General features: G+C 41.2%; 1 protein-coding gene across 1 annotated transcript; it reads right to left on the bottom strand.

Annotated features, from left to right (window-relative positions):
* Positions 1-297: 297 nt before the first annotated feature.
* On the bottom strand, positions 298-9,203 carry LOC140194576 (granzyme K-like). The gene is made up of 5 exons (XM_072251796.1): positions 9,143-9,203; positions 4,334-4,493; positions 3,146-3,299; positions 1,832-2,101; positions 298-465 (listed from the first exon to the last, which is right to left on the bottom strand). The coding sequence occupies exons 1-5, from the start codon at positions 9,201-9,203 to the stop codon at positions 298-300; spliced, it is 813 nt and encodes a 270-aa protein (XP_072107897.1).
* Positions 9,204-23,001: the final 13,798 nt, after the last annotated feature.

The raw sequence follows: 23,001 nt of genomic DNA on the forward strand, positions 1-23,001 counted from the left end.
CTTTCTCCACTATCTACATCTCTAAGGTTATCAATGGTGCAAAGCAAGTCACTGCTGCTAGTGTAAAATGTCACCTACATGTGGTTCAGTTCACTTTCATAACTTACATCAGAGGACAGGAATTTCACAAGGCAAGGAATTTGAGAATTATAGTTTTATTATTGCACTTTGCAGTAAAACGTAATGCAATGCAGAAAAGGTAAGGATAGAAGCAAGCCGGCACTCTAGGCCAATTAACTGAGCATCAGTGTAAGTAAAGCAGAGTGAAGCAGGATTGTGATTACTCAGTACAGCTCTTCAGCATTCTTCAGTGGCAAAACCAGTTGTACACTGAATCCAATCAATGTATTTCTTTGTTAGTAAAGTGTACACCCCAGGCTTTTGGGGATCTGTACAGTCTTTTCCGCCAAAGGACACAATCCCAGTATACTTTTTGCAGCATATCAAAGGGCCGCCTGAATCACCCTGGAAGAGAGAGAAAAAGATGAAGGTGATAATTGAGCAGAATTGTGCACTAAAGTGACAGACTGCAGACTGTCAGTTTGACATCACACCACAAAATGATTATCCGTGCCCAGCTGTACCGAGGAGGTGTGAGTTTACTTTAGGAGCAAATGTAGGTAACTGGACTCACAAAGAGTCTTTTCATGGAATGTTTCCGATGGCCTGGGTTGAGTTTATCCTAAATTAGCTATTGTGTAGAAAACCGTCAACCATCTACAATCTGTACTTCAGTTTGACTTCAAATTCTGGGGGAATGTGAAAGTTCAGAATGAAACAGATGTCAAATGCTGGTGTAGCTGTCCCTCCACTCTGCCACTCGACTCTCCACTGAACCCAGCTCGTGCACCTGGCCAGATTCACTTTGTACCCGACCCCCCTGCTTTTAAGCAAAACTAGCTGACAGAAGAAAAAGTAACCTCCTTCACTGAATGCAGTCACTGGTCTGTGAAATAACTAAATAACGGGAAGTGAGTCTATTAAATTTACTTTATCTTAACTGTTTTAATCATTTTGTATTATGATCAGTTATCTTTAAACAATTTTCTTTAAATATGCTTGTGTAGTTTTTAATCATCTCTGATATTGTTCACTGTGAGCTGTTGAAGGCTGTCAGGATATTCATGGAGGCAAATCCTCAGGATCCAATTCCTGATTCTGCCCGGCGTCCCAATCCTGGCCTGCCTCACAGGGCACCTCATGGATACAGAGTGTCAGCCAGACTGATCCACTCTGTCCCCAACTGGATGTTAGGATCAGACAGAGCACTGGATCTAGCATGATCCTTATTTTCAAATTAACACAATTTAGAATAAATTTTCTTTACATTTTAGACATATCAATACGTTCCATTTCTCTGGATTGACTCTGTTATCTTGCACCTGCCCATTTCATCATCACACTGACGGTAGACAAAGTTTCATGGTAGAGAAATCATAGTGAGTTATGTTGACATCTAAATTCAGGGCCTAGAATGAGATTGTAGAAAATGCAAGAAAATGGTTCCTCCATAATCAACACATACACATTTACTTATCTGAATATTACTTTTTTAATCCACCTTGGGATGTGGACATTGTAAGTGTTGCATTTATGGCCTAATCTAGTTTCCTTTAGATTCCCTAAGGTAATGCTGGACCTCATTCTGAAGATTTTTTTAATTCAGCTGAGTAGCCCTTCAGAAAGCAGGTAAGAGCCAGTCACAATAACACTGAGGAAGGGTGGAAAGTTTCAATCTATAGAAGGCACCAGTGAATCACTGGGGTTTTTATACTTAATCCAGTAGCTTTATAGAAATGTTACTGATAACGCGGCTAGACAGCATACTCACCTGACAAGAATCTGCTCTGCCTTTTCTGTCACCAACGCAGATCATGTCCTGGGTTATTTCAGGTCTATGATTGTAATAATCCTTGCTGTTGCATGTTCGCCGATCAATTACCTCGACCTCCACCTCTTGAAGTGTGTCAGAGTAATTGCCTGTTTTTGTTTTTCCCCATCCTGCCACGGTGCACGTTGTTCCAGATTTCATGTCAGTGATTCCTCCTTTGGGTAGGTTGAGTACATTCACATACTGGTTGATTTTTGCAGCAGTCTCGAGCTGTTGACACAAAAGCATTTAGTTCATGTATTTGTGCTCCTAAAAGTGAAAAATATCTTGAATGATCTCTTTACTCCTGAAGATATTTGTTAGTTTATCTATTTCAATATTTTGTTTTCCAGAATTCTGTACTTTGCAGATAATCTGCTTTTGTTTTTTCAGATGATCAAAGGCACAGAGACTCAATTAAAAATGACCAATAAAATTGAATATCAATTACATTTCAGGATGTAATTGATAATTTGTCATGAACATTGTGATGTGGGTGAAGGTCATAAAGCACTAATCCTACTGTGAAGGTTCTTCACTATCTCTCTTTCTTTCTTAATAACTAAACTCCAATAAGTTAAACTTAGCATCTGTCACACTTGTAATTAAAGTTTATATTTCATTTAATTTAAAGATACAGCACAGTAACAGGTTCTTCCGGCCCAATGAACCCAGCCACCCAATTGTACCCATGTGACCAATTAACTTACTAACCCTTTCTATGTCAAGGACAAGGTTAACTGTGACATTGCCCAGGCTTAGACAGCTCAAGTTCAAATTCAATTTATTGTCATTCAATCGTACACATGTACTCAGCCAAGCGAAACAACCTTCCTCCTGAACAAAGTCACAACACAGTACATATACTGTACCTCATACACATAACACATGAAGTAATATTACCACAATTAAATTAACAAATAATAAGTTTCATAGTTAAAAAGTAAACAGTACGTGTTACTGACGCTTCATAACTGATGAGACCTGGGTGGTGGCAGGGAGTTCGGTCATGTTACAGCCCAGGGGAAGAAGCTGTTTCACATCCTAACAGTTCTTGTCCTATTTCTATAGAACCTCCTGCCTGATGGAAGGGAATCAAAGAGACTGTTGGACGGATGGGAGGGATCATTGCCAATACTAATATTCTCCACAATCAATAATTCTCATCCAAGTCACAAATATCATTCAACAGTTATTGTTCAGTAATGTAAACATTGCTAATAAGCAAATTGAAGATCTTGAACACTGCGAAAGAATGGGAAAAAAAATTCATACTTTCAGGAGCATGATATCATCTTCCTTAGTCGTCTTGTCGTATTTTGTAAAGGGAATCTGTTTGATGACGCGCAGTCTTTGTTCACTTTCCTCAAAGTTTGAAAGAGAATGTTTTCCAAGAACTGCTTCAACAAACTGGCCTGATGCAATTGTTCTGTTACCAATCAAAAATAAAGATAATTAATCACATTTTGCTTAAAAAATAGTTTACAGAAATTCATCAGGAAGGCAACAATCAAATAGTAAACTTTATAGAAATGTACAATTCAGCAACATTATATTTGGTAGTTAATGTGCAAATTCCAAAAGCCTATTAGTGTCCAAGCAAGGGCCAAGACTATACTGATTGAAATTGTTTCAAGGTGTTCATCAGACAAGCTGATTGTAAATTACTCCTACACTTCCTTAGAGTGCTAAAATCTAGTTGTGGAAATGGTATCATACATTCAGTTACCTCTTTATTAGATACACCTGTACACCTGCCATCAATGCAAATATCCAATCAGCCAATCATGTGGCAGCAACTCAGTCCATAAAACATGCAGACGTGATCGAGAGATTCAGTTGTGTTCAGACTAAATATCAGAATGGGTAAGAAATGTGATCTAAGTGAATTTGACCGTGGAATGATTGTTGGTGCTAGATGGGATGGTTTGAGTATCTGCTGGTCTCCTGGGATTTTCGGACATAACATTCTCCAGCTTTTACAGTGATAGTTGTGAAAAACAAGAAAGACCATCCAGTAAGTAGAAGTTCTTTAGGCAAAAATGCTTTGTTGATGAGAGAGAAAGATGAGAATGGCCAGAGTGGTTGAAGCAGACAGGAAGTCAACAGTAACTCAAATAACCATGCGTTACAACAGTGGTGTTCAGAAGAACATCTCTGAACTCACAGTATGTCAAAAGTTGAAGTGGATGGGCTACGCAGCAGAAGACCATAAACATACACTCAGTGGCCACTTTTTTTTAGCTACAGGAGGTACCTAATAATGTGGCCACTGAGTGTTTATCTGACCATTGAAACTGAAACGTGCTGATAAAAATAAATGCCAGTTATACAGTGATACACATATTAGTGACGATGTGACAACAGTGTAAAAGTAATTATTTTATGAAAGCTAGGATTGGGAGCTAAGCACTTGTATGTTAATCACAAAATACTTTTTTATTCATTCATCACATAGCGTACTTTTCACAGTGTGCTGCAGTTAGTACCCATTTCGGTGTGATCAAAACACCTCCGCAATAGGGAGCGTACTGTTTGCTTCCGATATATAGTTGGAGAGATGCCATATAAGGTCTGGAATGCAGTTCAACTTCGTGACCTCCAATAATTTTAGCTCCGGGATCTGCAATATATAGAAGATACTGACATTTTATTTCACATGCATGTTTATTCACACTCAAGTTGTGAACATCATTGACAATGCCGGCAATTATTAGCCATCCCTAATTAACCTTGACAGGGATAACCCTGGAGTAGTTGTATCATGCCTTGCACAGCCATTCGAACGTACAAGAGTGTAAGAAGGTGCAGAGAGTAATGGACTCAGGCCAATATGGCACTGGATCGATCACTGTAGAAAGCGGGGTGGGGAGGGGGATGTAAAGATATGATTAGTGGTCGGTTTCCTTTACAGATGGTCTACATTGCGGAGGATAACGTGTTGGATGCAGAGGCTGATGGGCTAGTAGGCAAGGACAAGAGGGACTCTATCACTATTACGGCAGAGGGAAGATGGGGTGAGTGCAGAAGTACAGGAATTGGAGGAGATTCGCGTGAGAGGAGCATCAATAGTAGACGGAAGGAAACCCAAAACCACATCCCGGGAATAGAAGTGTCAAAGGTGTTCGAGGGGATTAGCCATTTACATTTAACAAATGACTTTGGTTACAAGTGTTCGTATTTGAATATGTGTTGTGGATTTAATTTGGGGTGCATCTCTGAACAATGAGTTCCTAAAATCCATGAATCCCTGACTAGACAATATTGAAGAAAATTCATTAAAATCAGATGTCTGTGGTGTGCATGCAAATCGGAAGGTGTGAAGCCTGTGTACAATTTCAAAGAAAGTATGGTCCAGACATTGTAAATATAGAGTTGTCCTTTGATTTTGAGCACATAAAATATTGAGCCCCATGACCGACCAGGGGTGAACCACAGTGGCAGGGCCTCCGGCACTGAGTCTGACCCGGTGGTGCAGAAGGGTGGGACAGAGAAGAGGAGAGCTGTCATCACTGGAGACTCTATAGTCAGGGGAGCAGACATGAGATTTTGTGGACGTGAGAAGGACACCCGCATAGTTTGTTGCCTCCCGGGTGTGAGGGTCCAGGATGTCTCTGACCAGGTGCACGACATCCTGGTACGAGAGGGAAAGCAAACAGAAGTCGTGATACATGTTGGCACCAACGACATAGGCAGGAAGAGGGTTGAGGTCCTGAAGTGTGAGTTTTGGGAACTAGACAGAAGGCTGAAGAACAGGACCTCAAGGGTGGGGTTCTCAGGATTGCTGCCAGTGCTATGTGATAGTGATGGTAAGAATTGGAGAAGGTGGCAGTTGAATGTGTGGCTGAGGAGTTGGTGCAGGAAGCAGAGTTTTAGATTTTTGGATCAAAGGGATCTCTTCTGGGGAAGGTGGGACATGTACAGATTGGATGGGTTGCACCTGAACTCGACGGGGAGCAATATCCTTGCAGGAAGGTTTACTAGCATTGATCGGGAGGGTTTAAACGAATTTGCAAGGGGGATGGATGGGACCCAGAGCGATAGAGCAGTGGAAGAAGTGCATGGAGTAAAGCCAGATCTAACATATAAAGAGGCTTTGAGGAAAGAGAAGCAGAATAAATGGTGCAAAGGCAGTAAGGTAGAAGGGATAAAGTGCGTGTACCTCAATGCAAGAAGCATCAGGAACAAAGGTGATGAACTGAGAGCTTGGACACATACATGGAATTATGATGTAGTGGCCATTACAGAGACTTGGCTGGCACCAGGGCAGGAATGGATTCTCAATATTCCTGGATTTTAATACTTTAAAAGGGATGGGTGGGGGAATGGCAGGAGGGGTGGCGTTACTGGTCAGGGATACTATTACAGCTACAGAAAGGGTGGGTAATGTAGCAGGATACTCTTTTGAGTCAGTATGGGTGGAAGTCAGGAACAGAAAGGGAGCAGTTATTCTATTGGGGGTATTCTATAGGCCTCCAGGTAGCAGCAGAGATACCAAGGAGCAGGTTGGGAGGAAGATTTTGGAAAGGTGCAAAAATAACAGGGTTCTTATCATGGGTGACTTTAATTTCCCTAATATTGATTGGCACCTGATTAGTTCCAATGGTTCAGAGGGAGCAGAGTTTGTTAAGTGTGTCCAGGACGGATTCCTGTCACAATATGTTGACAGGCTGACTAGGGGGAATGCCATACTAGATCTAGTACTAGGTAATGAACCGGGTCAGGTCACAGATCTCTCAGTGGGTGAGCATCTGGGGGACTGACCACCGCTCCCTGGCCTTTAACATTATCATGGAAAAGGATAGAATCAAAGAGGACAGGAAAATTTTTAATTGGGGAAGAGCAAATTATGAGGCTATAAGGCTAGAACTTGCGGGTGTGAATTGGGATGATATTTTTTCAGGGAAATGTACTATGGACATGTGGTCGATGTTTAGAGATCTCTTGCAGGATGTTAGGGATAAATTTGTGCCGGTGAGGAAGATAAAGAATGGTAGGGTGAAGGAACCATGGGTGACAAGTGAGGTGGAACATCTAGTCAGGTGGAAGAAGGCAGCATACATGAGGTTTAGGAAGCAAGGATCAGATGGATCTATTGAGTAATATAGGGTAGCAAGAAAAGAGTTTAAGAAGGGGCTGAGGAGAGCAAGAAGGGGGCATGAGAAGGCCTTGACGAGTAGGGTAAAGGAAAACCCAAAGGTATTCTTCAATTATGTGAAGAACAAAAGGATGACAGGAGTAAAGGTAGGACTGATTAGAGATAAAGGTGGCAAGATGTGCCTGGAGGCTGTGGAAGTGGGCGAGGACCTCAATGAATACTCTTCAGTATTCACCAGTGAGAGGGAACTTGATGACAGTGAGGACAATATGAGTGAGGTTGATGTTCTGGAGCATCTAGTGTGGAGGAGCAGAGGGATCTGGCGGTACATGTCCACAGATCCCTGAAAATTGCCTGACAGGTAGATAGGGTAGTTAAGAAAGCTTATGGGGTGTTAGCTTTCATAAGTCGAGGGATAGTGTTTAAGAGTCACGAGGTAATGATGCAGCTCTATAAAACTCTGGTTAGGCCACACTTGTAGTACTGTGTCCGGTTCTGGTCGCCTCACTATAGGAAGGATGTGGAAGCATTGGAAAGGGTACAAAGGAGATTTACCAGGATGCTGCCTGGTTTAGAGAGTATGCATTATGATCAGAGATTGAGGGAGCTATGGCTTTACTCTTTGGAGAGAAAGAGGATGAGAGGAGACATGATAGAGGGATACAAGATATTAAGAGAAATAGATAGAGTGGACAGCCAGCGTCTCTACCCCAGGGCACCATCGCTCAGTACAAGAGGACATGGCTTTAAGGTAAGGGGTGGGAAGTTGAAGAGGGATATTAGAGGAAAGTTTTTTACTCAGAGAGTGGTTGGTGCGTGGCATGCACTGCCTGAGTCAGTGGTGGAGGTAGATACACTAGTGAAATTTAAGAGACTACTAGACAGGTATATGGAGGAATTTAAGGTGGGGGGTTAAATGGGAGGCAGGGTTTAAGAGTTGGCACAACATTGTGGGCCGAAGGGTCTGTACTGTGCTGTACTATTCTACCTCTATGTCTACCTTTTGACCAAAAGCGTCTCCGTATGATCTTTGCTGTATATTGTTTCGTCAAATAAGGAAGCAGAAAGTGGGGCATGGGGGTTAGATGAAGTTATGATTAGTCGTAGTTTTCCTTTACATTTAGCATATATTGCAGAGGATAATGTGTTGAATGCGGAGGCCAATGTGCTAGTAGGTAAGGACAGGAGGGACTCTATCACTATTACTGCAGAGGGAAGATGGGCTGAGCGTAGATGTACGGGAAATGGAGGAGAGCATCAATAGTAGAGGGAGGAAAAACCCGTCTTTAAAGAAGGGGGATATGTCTGTTGTCTTGGAATGGAAAGCCAGATCCTGGAAATAGATGCATCGAAGGCAATGAAACTGAGAAAGGGGAACTGCGTTTTTACAGGAGATAAGGTGGGAAGAGGTATCGTTGAGATAAACATGGAAATCAGCAGATTTGTAAAAGTTTTTGTTTGACAGTCTGTCTCCAGAGATGGAGACAGATGGATCAAGAAAAGGGAGGAAGATGCCAAATGACCCAAGTGAATTTAAGGGCGGGTTGGAAGTTAGAGGCAAATTTGATAAAGTTGACAAGTGCAATGGTGATGCGGCTGCACAAATGCAGTCATTAATGTAGTGAAGGGAGAGGTGGGGAGTGTAACCGGAGAAGGCTTCAAACATTAACTGTTCTTCAAGGTCTCTGAAGAGGCAGGCATAGCTTGGACCCATGACTACCACATGGAATTCTACCCGACAGAATTAAACCCAACAGCTCCTCATTAATCCTCAAGATAATAATACTTAGTTAAAAATTTAATATTATCAAGTAGATTTGCAAGAAAAAATGATAGTAGAGCAAGGAGACATAAAAAACAGTCGATGCCACAGGCTGGAGAAACAATAATCTGAAACTTCTACAATTTCCTTCCCTCCATAGATGCTGCTTGACATGTTGCACATTGAAATTTTGTAACCACATTTTATATAGTGGTCCTCTCCAAGTAAGAAATAAAATTACAAGGAAAAGCAATGAGATAGACATCTATTGCCATATATATAGAAGATAAATTTTCATATAGCTATCACTGAAAATTTACATTGATTATCACAAATTATGCTTATGATGTGCATCATCAATTAATATAAAATCTTTCATCAACGTAAAGTGCTTAAATATTTTGCTACTTACACGCCGGAGCTAGGAAGATGACAATTGACAAAACAAGCAGATTGTACAGTGATACTTCCATCGTTGTTTCTTCTGTGATCTTGCAAAAGCTATTGCTTAATTTATAATAAACTTAGGGGGAAGTGGTTTATTTATTTTAGTGACCCCCCAACCACCAATAAACATGAAGGTTTGCTAATCTTTCTAATCTGCATCCATATCAGTTATGGAAAGTCACATGACAGGGTCAAAGCGAACCAGAAATTTTCAGCAATATTGTGGGTATCACTGAGAGTTTGCCTTTCATTTTGATGCCTATCCTGACATTTCATTGACCTAACCTGATAACATGCAGGACATATTTATTTAGATCCTATGTGAATGCATACTAAATGATGTCTTAAAAGACCATTAAATTCGAGAAACATTATTTGAATATGCCACTTTATTGCATTTACTTTCAAATATTGACAATCCAAGGCCAAATGATATCATTACACTGGATTAATATAGATGGCATCCATGTGTTCATAGATTTGTGAAGATTGTAAAGAGCAGATGGGAATATCCGTGAGTGAGATGGTAGCTGAGGATAGGACTTTTGGAATGAAAGGGACAGTAACACCAGACGTCAAATATTTTGGTTCCTGAATACTTCAGGGTGCATCTTATGGATTTTGGGCTGCTGAACATGAAAATCATAATGAAATTTCCCTATCACACACCACTTTTTTGGAAATAGCCTATATTTTTAATTCAATTCATTATTCAAGACAGAATAGCTGATACCAAGATGAATTTTGTTGGTCACGAATCAAACAGGTCGTCAATGACAGACAATTCAAAGAACTTCTAGTGGGACTAGAAAAAATCACATGGAATTCATTCAAGAATGTTGGCAACTACAGAGCACCAAACTACGAATAGCTGGCTGACAACATGCTTCAAGCATACAAAACCATGAAGTGCAATATGTCACTAAAGATTCATTTTCAGCATTCCCATTTAGACTTCTTCCTGCAAATCCTTTTGCTGTCAGTGAAGAACATATTGAGTTTTCACCAGGTCATTGAGAAATGGTATCTGGGTAATTGGCTGATTATTGTTGGACACTTTAGCGAGAAGCCTCAGACACTGAATATAAACGAAAAATATCCACAGAACATTTTTAGGTTAGTTAACTATTACAAAGCATCAGCATCATTATACAATTAAATGCATTATATTCAATAAAAGTTAATTTCTTGTTTCTCTAAATTTCTACATTACACAAGTACGTAGTCCAAAATTACTAGCTCTTCTAGTTCTTCTTTACTAGCTCTTCTTTCAGTTAGTCCTGACGAAGGGTCTCAGCCCGAAACGTCGACTGTACCTCTTCCTAAAGATGCTGCCTGGCCTGCTGCGTTCACCAGCAACTTTTATGTGTGTTGCTTGTCTAAAATTCTGTTGTGTTCAGCTTCAACCGGCCTACCATAAACAAAAATAAATTCTGAGGAGACAACACTTTTGAAAAAAATTGTAGTCCAGTGCTATTGGACTGATGCCAACGAACAACTACCACATGGAATCTCTTCAGATTTCCTGTTTCTGACTACCGTCCACAATCAGATCCTGGAAATTGTATCCTTGTGGAGAGGATCAGGATCTAAACTGATAAAATCCAGTTCACACAATCGTTCTCACTCACTTGTATATCAGCCTGGGGTCAGTAAACCAGGCCAACAGTCCAGAGCAATAGAAATGAAGGGTTCCCTTGTTGGTGGTGTCAACTTTTGGAAGAGATGTTGAACTAAGACTCTTATAAGCTCCTCAAGTTGACAGAAAAATGACAATGGCCTTATTGAGAGAAGAATAACAGAGTTCATTTGGTGTCTGAACAATACTGTGAAGCACTTTGGAACATCTTCAATCCTTGAAACATGAAAACTCATGCAAGTTCCTCCTTGCTATCATTCCTCTTGTGCCCAGTGAGTGCAGAAGGATTAGAGATAAGGTCATAAAACTGGATAAACTGATAAATGGATTAGGTGAGATGGACAGAGTGTGACTATCACTTGGAAAAACTGGGATTTATTGTCCATTCCTAATTGCCCTCTTGCCCAGCCCAACTCCAGAGGCAATTAAAAGTCAACCCTGTCAGTGGTCTGCACTCACAAGCAGGCCCAAACAGGTAATGATGCCAGTTCATCTTTGCTTGAAGGACATTAGTGAACCAGAATCATTTCTGATGGAAATTTGACAACTTTACGGTCACCAGAGCTGAAGGCAACTGCCATTTTACAATAACTTTTGCAGCTTAAACTCTCTAGCTGGCAGGATGGGATTCAGACTCATGCCTCCAATCAATAATACACTCTATGAATTGTAGTCCACCAGCTAAAATGCTAGCTACTATATCCTTACTGCTGTGGTAGGCAAGGTCTGGGTATGAAAGTTTTGAAACTTTATATTATTAAAGGATGAAAAGTATCTTTTAAATCTGATCATAAATTGCTTAAATACAGTGAAGCCATTTCACTCTTCCAGACTATCATTTTGTTGATAGCTGCCCTCCCCTTAGCACAGTTCCTGTACCATTTGAATGATCTCACAAAATATGCAGAAATGTTATTGACTCCAGTCTTGAATGATACCAGATTGTTCCCACATCACCATCTGCCACTCTGTTATCTTTTCATAGTTTTCTGTTCTTCATACTATCTAATATGATTCTTTCAGATCTTCGTTAAAAGTCAATATCTTTCTACAATTTTCTCATGACCATGACACTTACACAGAATATACGAGCAGAATAGTAAAGTCCTCAGGCCACTAAGTCTGTGCTGATTATGGTGTCAATTTACACTATACACCTGCTTGCAGACTGTTCACATCTCTTCATTGTCTGCCTGTTCATGTGTCTGTCCAAATGGCTCCGAAACATTGCTATAATATCTCCTTCCATCACCTCCACTGGAAGAGCATTCCAGGCACATACTATGATGTTAAAAAGACTTGCCTTGTAAATCTCCTTTCAACTCCCCTCTTTAAACTTTCGACCTTTTAATGCCCTCCAGTTGGCATTACCTCCCATTGGATTGGGTTCATTCAGGCCTTAGATTTCCTGATAATCTGATCTCAAGTCAAGTCAAGTCAAGTCACTTTTTACTGTCACTTCGGCCACAACTGCTGGTACACTACACAGTAAAAACGAGACAACGTTTTCCAGGACCATGGTGCTACATGAACAATACAAAGTCTACACTGAACTACGTAAAACAACACAAAACTACACTAGACTACAGACCTACCCAGGACTGCATATAGTGCACAAAACAGTGCAGGCATTACAATAAATAATAAACAAGATAATATGCGCAGTAGAGGACAGTAGGTGGTATCAGTCCAGGCTCTGGGTATTGAGGAGTCTGATGGCTCGGGGGAAGAAACTGTTACATAGTCTGGTCGTGAGAGCCTGAATACTTCGGTGCCTTTCGCCAGATGGCAAGAGGGAAAAGAGTTTGTATGAGGGGTGCGTGGGGTACTTCATAATGCTGTTTGCTTTACAGATGCAGCGTGTGGTGTAAATGTCTGTAATGGCGGGAAGAGAGACCCCGATGATCTTCTCAGCTGACCTCATTATCCACTGCAGGGCCTTGCGATCCAAGATGGTGCAATTTCTGAACTAGGCAGTGATGCAGCTGCGCAGGATGCTCTCAATACAACCTCTGTAGAATGTGGTGAAGATGGGGGGGTGGGAGATGGACTTTTCTCAGCCTTCGCAGAAAGTAGAGACGCTGCTGGGCTTTCTTTGCTATGGAGCTGCTGTTGAGGGACCAGGTGAGATTCTCCGCCAGGTGAACATCAAGTAATTTGGTGCTCTTAATGATCTCTATGGAGGAGTTGTCAATGTTCAGGGGAGAGTGGTTGTTCTGAGTTCTCCTGAAGTCAACAACCATCTCTTTTGTTTTGTTTACACTCAGAGACAGGTTGTTGTTTCTGCACCAGTCTGTTAACCACTGCACCTCCTCTCTGTATGCTGATGAAACCCACCATGGTCGTGCCATCAGTGAACTTAATGATGTGGTTGGAGCTGTGTGCTGCAGCACAGTCGTGGATCAGCAGAGTGAACAGCAGTGGACTGAGCACACAGCCCTGGGGGGCCCCGTGCTCAGTGTGATGGTGTTGGAGATGCTGCTTCCAATCCGGGCTGATTGAGGTCTCTCAGTCAGGAAGTCTAGGATCCAGTTGCAGAGGGCGATGTTCAGGCCCAGGAGGCTCAGTTTTCCCATCAGTTTCTGAGGAATGATTGCGTTGAATGCTGAACTGAAGTCTATGAACAGCATTCAAACATATCTGTCTTTTTTGTCCAGGTGGGTTAGGGCCAGGTGAAGGGCGATGGCAACGGCGTCATCTGTTGAAAGGTTGTGACGGTACGCGAACTGCAGGGGTCCAGTGAGGGGGGCAGCAGGGTCTTGATGTGCCTCATGACGAGCCTCTCGAAACACTTCATGACGATGGATGTCAGTGCAACGGGACGGTATTCATTGAGGCAGGACACTGAAAACTTCTTTGGCACGGGGACAATGGTGGTGGCCTTGAAGCACGTAGGAACGATGGCACTGCTCAGGGAGATGTTGAAGATGTCAGTGAGAATCTCAGCTCGCTGGTCTGCACATCTGAAAGCAGTACACATATTCTTTCTGACCAAAGCAAAGGAGACAGTCAGCATGATGGAATAAAACATACTCCACTGGCAATGCAAGTCATTATCCTAACCTGCAGGTTTTCCTGGTTTAGCTTAGCATGTATAAACCTTTATGAAAATGGACAGTTTTATTTATGGAGACTAAGGGAAATGAAATTTTCGTTTGTTTGGACGACAGTGGAGACTTTCATATTCTGAATGCAAAACTCAGTGGTAACTGGTAACAAATGGTTGCAGTGGTAATAATTTGTAACTTTCACTTTTTGTCTCTCTTTCTCTCCATCTCCCTTGCCTTTCTTCATCTCTCTCTCTCTCTCACACACACTCTAACTCTCTATCTCACTCTCTTCTTTTCATCTCCCTCTCTCTCTCTTTCTCTGTCTCCCTCTCTCACACATACATTCTCTCCCTATCTTTCTCTGTCTCTTCATCACTGGCTCCACTCCATCTGTCTGACTCATCCTCCACTCTCTCTCTCTCTCTCTCTCTCTCACAGACACACACACACACACTGACATGGTCTTAAAACAAGCAAGAAGGGTAGATTTTAAAAAATTAAGGAGTAAGCTTTAGAGCTTGGCTGTGGAACACGTTGCCCTTACTGAGGGAGTGAGTAAACATGCAGTGTACGAAGAAACACTCAGAGAATTAAGTAGAATTTTTCTTTCCCCAAATGCAACTCCAAAATGGAAATGATGATGTTTCAGAATGGGAATCAGCAGATTAGTAAAGAAATACCTGATCAGAAAAATGTATCACTGCTGAACCTAGCAGCAAGGAAGCAAACAGTCAAACAATTGCTAGTGTCAGGGGTGTAATTCAAGATCAGGATTAGAGATCACAACAGGGACTAAAGACAATGGCATCAATTATCCATATTTAATTGGAGGAACTTTCCATTTACCCTGTACTGACTATTGTATGGACTCTTTGACAAATTTAGGGATCCTGGAGGGTTTGGCTGGCGTGGTAGTGAGGTAATACATATATCTGAACCGTATATGTTAATTGTTGGAACCAAAGGGTGGTGTGTGGATCAAAATGAAGGGATATAATCTTCAGACACTTTAGAGGTTGTACAATACAACAGATGATAAGAATTTAAGCAAATGGAAGCAGAAGCCAGACACTCAGCCCATCAGACCTGCCTGCCCTACTGTTTAATGTCATTATGAGTGATCTTCCACAGGTTTCACCTCCTCTCTTTGCTCAAATGCTCATAGCTCTCAGTTCCTTGAACTTTCCAGAAATGTATCTGCTTCCTATCTAAATCCTCCCCAGTGCTCTGACCTCAGTGAATGAATGGAAACAAGTAGGAGCCTATCCAGCTTGAAAATGGAAGAAAGGAACGGGACAACCAAGCTGCAGCAATAATTTTAACAGCTCCACATAGATCAGGAAAGATGAGGAGGGTTGGCTTACCACGTTTTCTGTCACATAGGGTTTCATCTGTTACACTGCTGGGAGACATTTGGTATTGTGGCAGAGTCACCAATATTTCCAATAGAATGAAGGTCCTGCCCCAGGATACACAGTCCATATCCTCACTAGCAAAACTGTAGAACTATGACCCGTAGATTTTCATCCCATATCACGTTAAGTCTTCAAATTCAAACACAGAGTGTTAACACTTTAGTTTAACATTTCTATTTTAGACAGAATCACCAAGTTATTTTTAATAAGCAAATTGCAATTGTCATTATACATTATATTTTGTATACTCAGGGATGAGTTGGGAGGGATTGGCTAGGCCCCAATCCACAATTCTTAAATTTTTCACTCTCATAATTCTGATTAGTGCATTTTCTAAATTCTGAATATTTCATTTGCCTTTCTTCTGATCTAAGTAGGAATCTCTTTGACGTGTAATGCAGGTAATTAAGATCTTACCTTTATTTTTAAGGTCTTAATAATGAATCACAGATGAAGTTAGATAAAAACTTTCCAAGCCAATGATGGATTTTTAGATTAGCTTTATTTGTTAGATGTACATCGAAACAGCGAAACATACAATGAGGTGAGTCGTTTGTGTCAGCGACAAACACTTATTTGTTTGTCTCTGTATTTATTGAGGTACAGCACAGAATAGGCCCTTTCAGCCCTTCATGCTGTTCTGCCCTGCAACCCCCAATTTAACACTAGCCTAATCAAGGGGCAATTTACAATGACCGGTTAGCCTACCAACCAGTATACCTTTGGACTGTGGGAGGATACCAGAGCACCTGGAGCAAACACACGTGGTCCCAGGGAGAATGTATAAACTCCTTGCAGACAATGGCAGAATTGAACCCAGGTTGAGTGAGAGAGACCAGAACTAATTGCCAGTGGTGCTGGTGCCAATTCATTGTCCTACAGGTGCCTCCAGTGCACAGGAACTGAGGAGGGCTCCCTTACAAGGACGGACTTAGACAGAGATCAGAGAAAAATCTGTCAGATAGATCACACTCTTAGAATTTCTGCAGAGCTTTAGCTGTAAGTATTCTATTGATATTACTTATTGATCCCTTAAAATGAATGAGAACAGATAACAAGTCACATGAGCATCATCAATATGTGAAACAAAATAAACCTGTTTGCATTGGAATCCAAATATACAAAAAGAAAGCCAAGCAGAATGAGTTCATGATCACAGTTCAATGTCCACAGTAAACTTTTGACAAATGATTTGTGTAAAATTTTACGTGGGTCTCCTCTGAAGCTTTTTGTGGTTTCATCAAAGGAAAGAAAAGCAGGTTACTTGTATGTTTACTTAACACATGAATGTTCTGCAACTTTGATGCAATGAACTGGTTGTATTAACTGAAATTAATCATCACTGTTTCAGTCAGCGACTGACATCATCATTTGTTCCAGGAACACGTCTGTTAAGCACATAGATCTACAGGAACAACGGCTAGGTCTTCTTTTTACCAAAGCCCAAGATAAAAATGAAATAAAGCTACTTTAAATTCTCAAATCTAGAAAGTAAAAAAAACTTCATGGGCCACTGTGTTGCTTGCTCAGGTTTGTGAGAGGTGTTAGTTCTGAAGCCTTTTTTCCTTTTACTGAGTTGGTCAGTGAAACTTTTCTGTGCTCAAAGCCCGTGTTAGTGTGGATAACCATAATGACCAACTCTATTTGTCTCTATGCCTGATGCCCACATACCAATATCCTGTTACAAAAAAAACTAGCATTATTTTCCAGTTTATAAACATTTTAATGCAATTCTTAGCTTAAGTAAAGCCAAGCTTAGGATCTGCATGTTTTCAATTAGCAAGTTTCAATACCAGTCAAATGAAGTACTATTTCCAAAAGAGATAGTTTCATTTTTCCAAATCCAAAGAAGATAAGCTGTCTGTGCAAAAAAAATGATATAAAACACTTAGCTTCAAGTTTTATAAATGCTTGTCAGCCTTAGTAAAAGTCTAGAAGCCAGGTGGATTGCCTGAGGAGTAAGTCAGCGGCCGTCACGCTGGCACCTTCCATGTTTTGGTCAACAACATTCTGAATGCTGCTTTTACTTCTGAGCAAGGGAAAAGCCAAGTCCTAGATGATGCAAAAGTCAAAATGAATTGAGAATAAAGTTTATAAAACGCTCAGAGATCGCCTCTGAGGCAACTAAGAATGGACAATTCCAGTCTTTCTAGTGACAGTCACAGTCTGGAAAAAAATAAAAGAATTGATAAAAGCTCTGCACAATAAGTGCTGTGTTTGGGTGATATTACAGAAAAAGTCTATACATGAAAGTTTATGCTTTCACCGTTCCTGTATGCTTTGCAAATGCAGGTGCATATTGTAAATGAACAATTGTTTGAAATTATTCTCTTAAAATTAAGTTCAGATGAATTTAGACACAGACATCAGATTTGAGTTTTTTCCATTGTTGAATTGAATTATGGCTATTTTTTCCTCACATCATTACATACCTATGTTGTGTCCCTTAACATCCACGGCCAATAAAAATTTCCGTGGAGGTAAGTTCTGTGTACATACATCTATTGATGCTTCTGGACACATCTTCAGTGATGTTCCTGGAATCATCGGGTGTTTCGGGTCTTTCAACATCATACACCCTCCTCCAGGTGACCCAGCCGGGGCTGATCAGACCCCAGCTTGTGTCCAGATGGCTAGCTACTTATGACTCCATGGCTCCCCTCTTTTGAGCCACAGCCATCTTGAGGCCCTCTCTGCCGCATCAGTGGTACTGCGGATGGCAGTTCCATTGTATTTGATATAAGAACAGTCCTTTATGTATTCACTCCTAAACTGCCTGACAATGATCTCTAACTTGTAACGACCAGTGTGCACAAAAATCTTGTGCTGTGCAAGTGACAACAACATGTCCACACTGACTAATTTCTTCAATAAAAACAGTATAAATAAGCCCGTTCCAAAATCTGCAGACAAATCATCACAACCTCTACTTTGTCAACACTGTCCACATCAGAAACCAGAAGAGGAAATGTGATTGTGTACGATGGTGAAATATAATTAACATACCAACGCGGTGTGCTTTTTAGCAGGCTCAGTACAACGTTGGGGACCATACAGCCTGTTTCTGTGATCTTGTTTCATTGCGTTTGTCCTACCAAGGCGCCACTCCTCACGTTTATCTGGGTTAAACTCTATCAGCCATTCTTCCACCCATATCTGCAACTGGTGTATGTTGTGATGTATTCTTTTCCAGTCTCCAACACCATCCACACCTCGACCAATCCTGGTATCATCTGCAAATTTACTATCTCACCCGTCAGACAATTTCATCCAGGTCATTTATACACACCACAACAGCAGAGGTCCCAGCACAGATCCCTGTGGGACACCACTAATTACGGACCTCTTCAAACATTACCCTCTGTTTTCTATGCATAAGCCAAACAGCCAGTTTGCCGTGGACCCATGCATCTTAATCTTCTTGATTGGCCTCTCATGAGAGAGGATGCAGAAGAGGTTTACTACGATGCTGCCTGGCTGAGAGGGCATATGCTGTCAAACAAAACTGAATAAACTTGGAGCAGCGGAGGCTGAGAGGAGATCTGTCAAGTCAAGTCACTTTTTATTGTCATGTCGACCATAACTGCTGGTACAGTACACAGTAAAAATGAGACAACGTTTTTCAGGACCATGGTGCTACATGAAACAATACAAAAACTACACTGAACTACGTAAAACAACACAAAACTACACTAGACTACAAACCTACCCAGGACTGCATATAGTGCACAAAACAGTGCAGGCATTACAATAAATAATAAACAAGACAATAGGCACAGTAGAGGGCAGTAGGTTGGTATCAGTCCAGGCTCTGGGTATTGAGGAGTCTGATGGCTTGGGGGAAGAAACTGTTACATAGTCTAGTCAAGAGAGCCTGAATACTTGTTGCCTTTTGCGAGATGGCAAGAGGGAAAAGAGTTTGTATGAGTGTTGCGTGGGGGCCTTCATAATGCTGTTTGCTTTACAGATGCAGCGTGTGGTGTAAATGTCTGTAATGGCAGGAAGAGAGACCCCGATGATCTTCTCAGCTGACTTCACTATCCGCTGCAGGGTTTTGCGATCCAAGGTGGTGCAATTTCTGAACCAGGCAGTGATGCAGCTGCTCAGGATGCTCTCAATACAACCTCTGTAGAATGTGGTGAGGATGGGGGGTGGGAGATGGACTTTTCTCAACCTTCGCAGAAAGTAGAGACTCTGTTGGGCTTTCTTTGTTATGGAGCTGGTGTTGACGGACCAGATGAGATTCTCCACTAGATGAACACCAAGAAATTTGCTGCTCTTAATGATCTCTCCGGAGGAGTCATCAATGTTCAGCGGAGAGTGGTTGCTCCATGTCCTGATAGAGGTTTATAAGATTCTGAGAGGCACAGCTAGAGTAGACAGGGAGTATCTGTTTCCACGTTTGAAACGTCTCATACCAAAGGGCATGCAAGAAGATAAGAGGGCTAGATTCAAAGAGGATGTGAGGGGTAAGCTATTTCTCAGAGAGTGGTGGATGCCTGGAATGCGCTGCCTGGTTGAGGCCAATACATTAGAGGCTTTGAAGAGATGTTTAGATAGGCATGTGAATGTGAGGAAGATAAAGGGATACAGACATTGTGCAGGTAGGAGGGATTAGTGCATGGATGTTTCTGATTTTCTCTTTAGCTGGTTCAGCCAAACCACTGGGGGGCAAACAGCCTGTTCCTGTGCTGTACTGTTCTATATTCTATGTTCTACCTCCATCTCTGTACCGTTGATGTAAACAGCAATCAGACCCACACAGATCCTGTTTGCAAATTCACAGCCTTCCAGAGTTATTGCTAGACAGCAGTTAGAATAACCCTGGATTATGTATGCCTGACACAGGAATCCCCCTGCCATGAGCGAGTTCCCCCAATGTTAGTAATTTCAGAGCTCGATGTATATACCAACATTTGTTCCTTTGAAAGGCAGAGCTAGTTTTCTCCCCCTCTCCACGTTTACTAAATTTTCTTATGAGTCTTAAATGTTTTTGCTGCCATCCACTACAATACTGTGGGGGTATAGTTACTATATTGAGTAATTTGTCTGTATTTTCTGATATCAGGAAAAAATTCAGCATAAGGACATTTTGAAAGACAGAGCCTATTCTTAACCCAGGGATGGCCCGTAGAATTATTTCACCTATCCTTATCCATCGCTGCACTTCTGTCACAATCCCTATCCATCTATTCCAATCAATTTACCACCAGGTACTACCAGTTAGCTATTAACTTTTCATTCATTATGTTAGTTTTGTCTTCACATAACTTGCTCTGTTAATAACTCAGAAACACATGTTTTTTGTGGTGATGCAGAAGATACTGAATAGTAAGTGCCAAACCTTATCTGGCCTGGAATAATGGAGTACTGGGCGGTTGCTGAAACATTAACTTCTCGACCTTCCTCCCTCCAGTGAGTCAGAACCCTTACAATTCCATCACCGTGCCACCAGAAACTCCAGACTATCCACTGGTGAGAAGCCCCCCCTTCCCAAATGATCCAATCTCTGCTAAAGTTTTTCATCACTCCTGTAAGAGGTGTTAGTGGGTCACCTGAAAGGACCAAATTCAGGCACATTCTGGGACTCATAACGCAATGAGGATGTAAGGTGGTGGACGAGAAGTGTTCCTTTGTTGAGGACTGTGGTAGTGAAATAGTGATGCCTGGTTATGGGATGTTATTGGTACAGGGAGTGATGACGGTGGGAGGAATGGTAGTGACGCTGTGTGTGTGAGGTCAATAGAATACAGTATTAAACCATTTGAGAGAAAAAAAAAGATCATGTACCTAAATTGATCTGCATGAACTATCTAAATTCATGCATTACTTGTACATTTTATATATTTTAATGTTGATATCATATTGCAGTGCCCACTTTATTAGATACTTCCACTTCAAGATTCAATGTGTTGAGCACTTTTGTTCTTCTGCACACTACTATTGTGTGGTTATCTGAGGTACTGCCTCTTAACCTGTCAGCCTGAGCCAGTCTGGTCATTCTCCTCTAACCTCTCTCATTAGCAAGGTGTTTTCATTCACAGAACTGCCACTCACTGGCTGTTTCTTTTTTGTTTCTTATACCATTCTCTGTAAACTCTAGAGAATGTTCTGCATGAAAACCCAGGAAGTCAGGAGTTTCTGAAATACTCATACCACCCTGTATGGCACCAAAAATTATCCCATGGTGAAAGTCACTTCAATCACATTTCTTCACTGAATCACATTCTGATGTTTGGTCTGAACAACTGAACCTCTTGACCATATCTACATGCTTTTATGCATTGAGTTGCTTATAAGATGATGAGAGACATTGATCGTGTGGATAGTCAGAGGCCTTTTCCCAGGGCTGAAATGCCTAGCATGAGAGGGCAGTTTTAAGGTGCTTAGAAGTAGGTATAGAGGAGATGTCAGGGTTAAGTTGCTTATGCAGAGAGTGGTGAGTGCATAGAATGGGCTGCCAGCCACAGTGGTGGAGGCGGAAACAATAGGATCTTTTAAGAGACTCCTGGACAGGTACATGGAGCTCAGAAAAATAGAGGGCTATGGGTAACCATAGGTAATTTCTAAGGTAAGGACATGTTCGGCACAGCTTTGTGGGCTGAAGGGCCTGTATTGTGCTGTAGGCTTTCTATATTTCTACATGATTGGCTGATCAGGTATTTGCATTAATGAGCAGGTGTATAGGTGTAACTAATAAAGTGGCCACTGATTGTATACAAAGTTCTGTGTGAAGTGTTTGAAATAGCTCTGGCTAATACATTAATTCAATTTTCAAAACAAAGTTAGTTGTAATGATCAGCTAATATTAAGCTGGTGACAAATTTTCATTAAAATATTTCTGTATCACATTGTAAACCTCCCCTTAAAGTGCTGAGTGAAATTATTAATTGTTATTGAAATAGTGAAACAAACAATGAAAGCCATGGGCAAGAATCAGTTCACACTTCTTTAACCTTTAATCACGGCATGCAATTGGACAGCAGGGTACATGTTGATATAATTAGTAACAACTATGTGATTGTATTCCAGTCGTATTTGTTGCTGCAGCAGATTGATGGAAAGTTTTACCAGCAAGATTGAAGTAAACTGATGAATAGTCAGGTGACAATCCCGGCCAGTCAGAAGTACAGTATTGACTTGTGCAGCAGCCCCCATGGGATCAGTTTGTCAAGCTCAGTCAGGAGTCCAGCAGATTCATCAATACTAATGAGCAGGCATCTAGTAAGTGGCAGATACAGTATTCCGTTAGACAATCTGAGCCATTAGAATAAACTTACATTCAATTATTTTCCTCTAATTTACTGTAGACTGACCTCATTTTAAAGTAATCCTCTTTAAAGTACATATTCTCTTCATGTACCCTTAAGTTTAATATTCATTTTTGACATCATTTAGTCAGTATTCAGTGCAGGATCCCAATCCTGCAAATCCTCGATGTTATCAGAATATTTCAATGGAATTGACAATAGAATATAAAGTGGCAGGTTCCAAAATTTTAGCAAGATTTCTATGAAAACCTGATTGCCTGTCACTGAAATTTGTTGGACTTCACATTAGTCCTGAACGTGTCATGTGGCGACTCATAATTAGAATGGTTCCTTAAGTGAGAGATTATTGAATTCAGATTCACTGAGATGGCAAAGAACTGAACAAACCACATCCTTCTGAGTGTATGCTAAATTACAAGTATCTTTGCTGTGATCAAAAGGAAGAGGCA

Source organism: Mobula birostris, chromosome 3, assembly GCF_030028105.1.
Source record: "Mobula birostris isolate sMobBir1 chromosome 3, sMobBir1.hap1, whole genome shotgun sequence".
NCBI lineage: Eukaryota > Metazoa > Chordata > Chondrichthyes > Myliobatiformes > Myliobatidae > Mobula > Mobula birostris.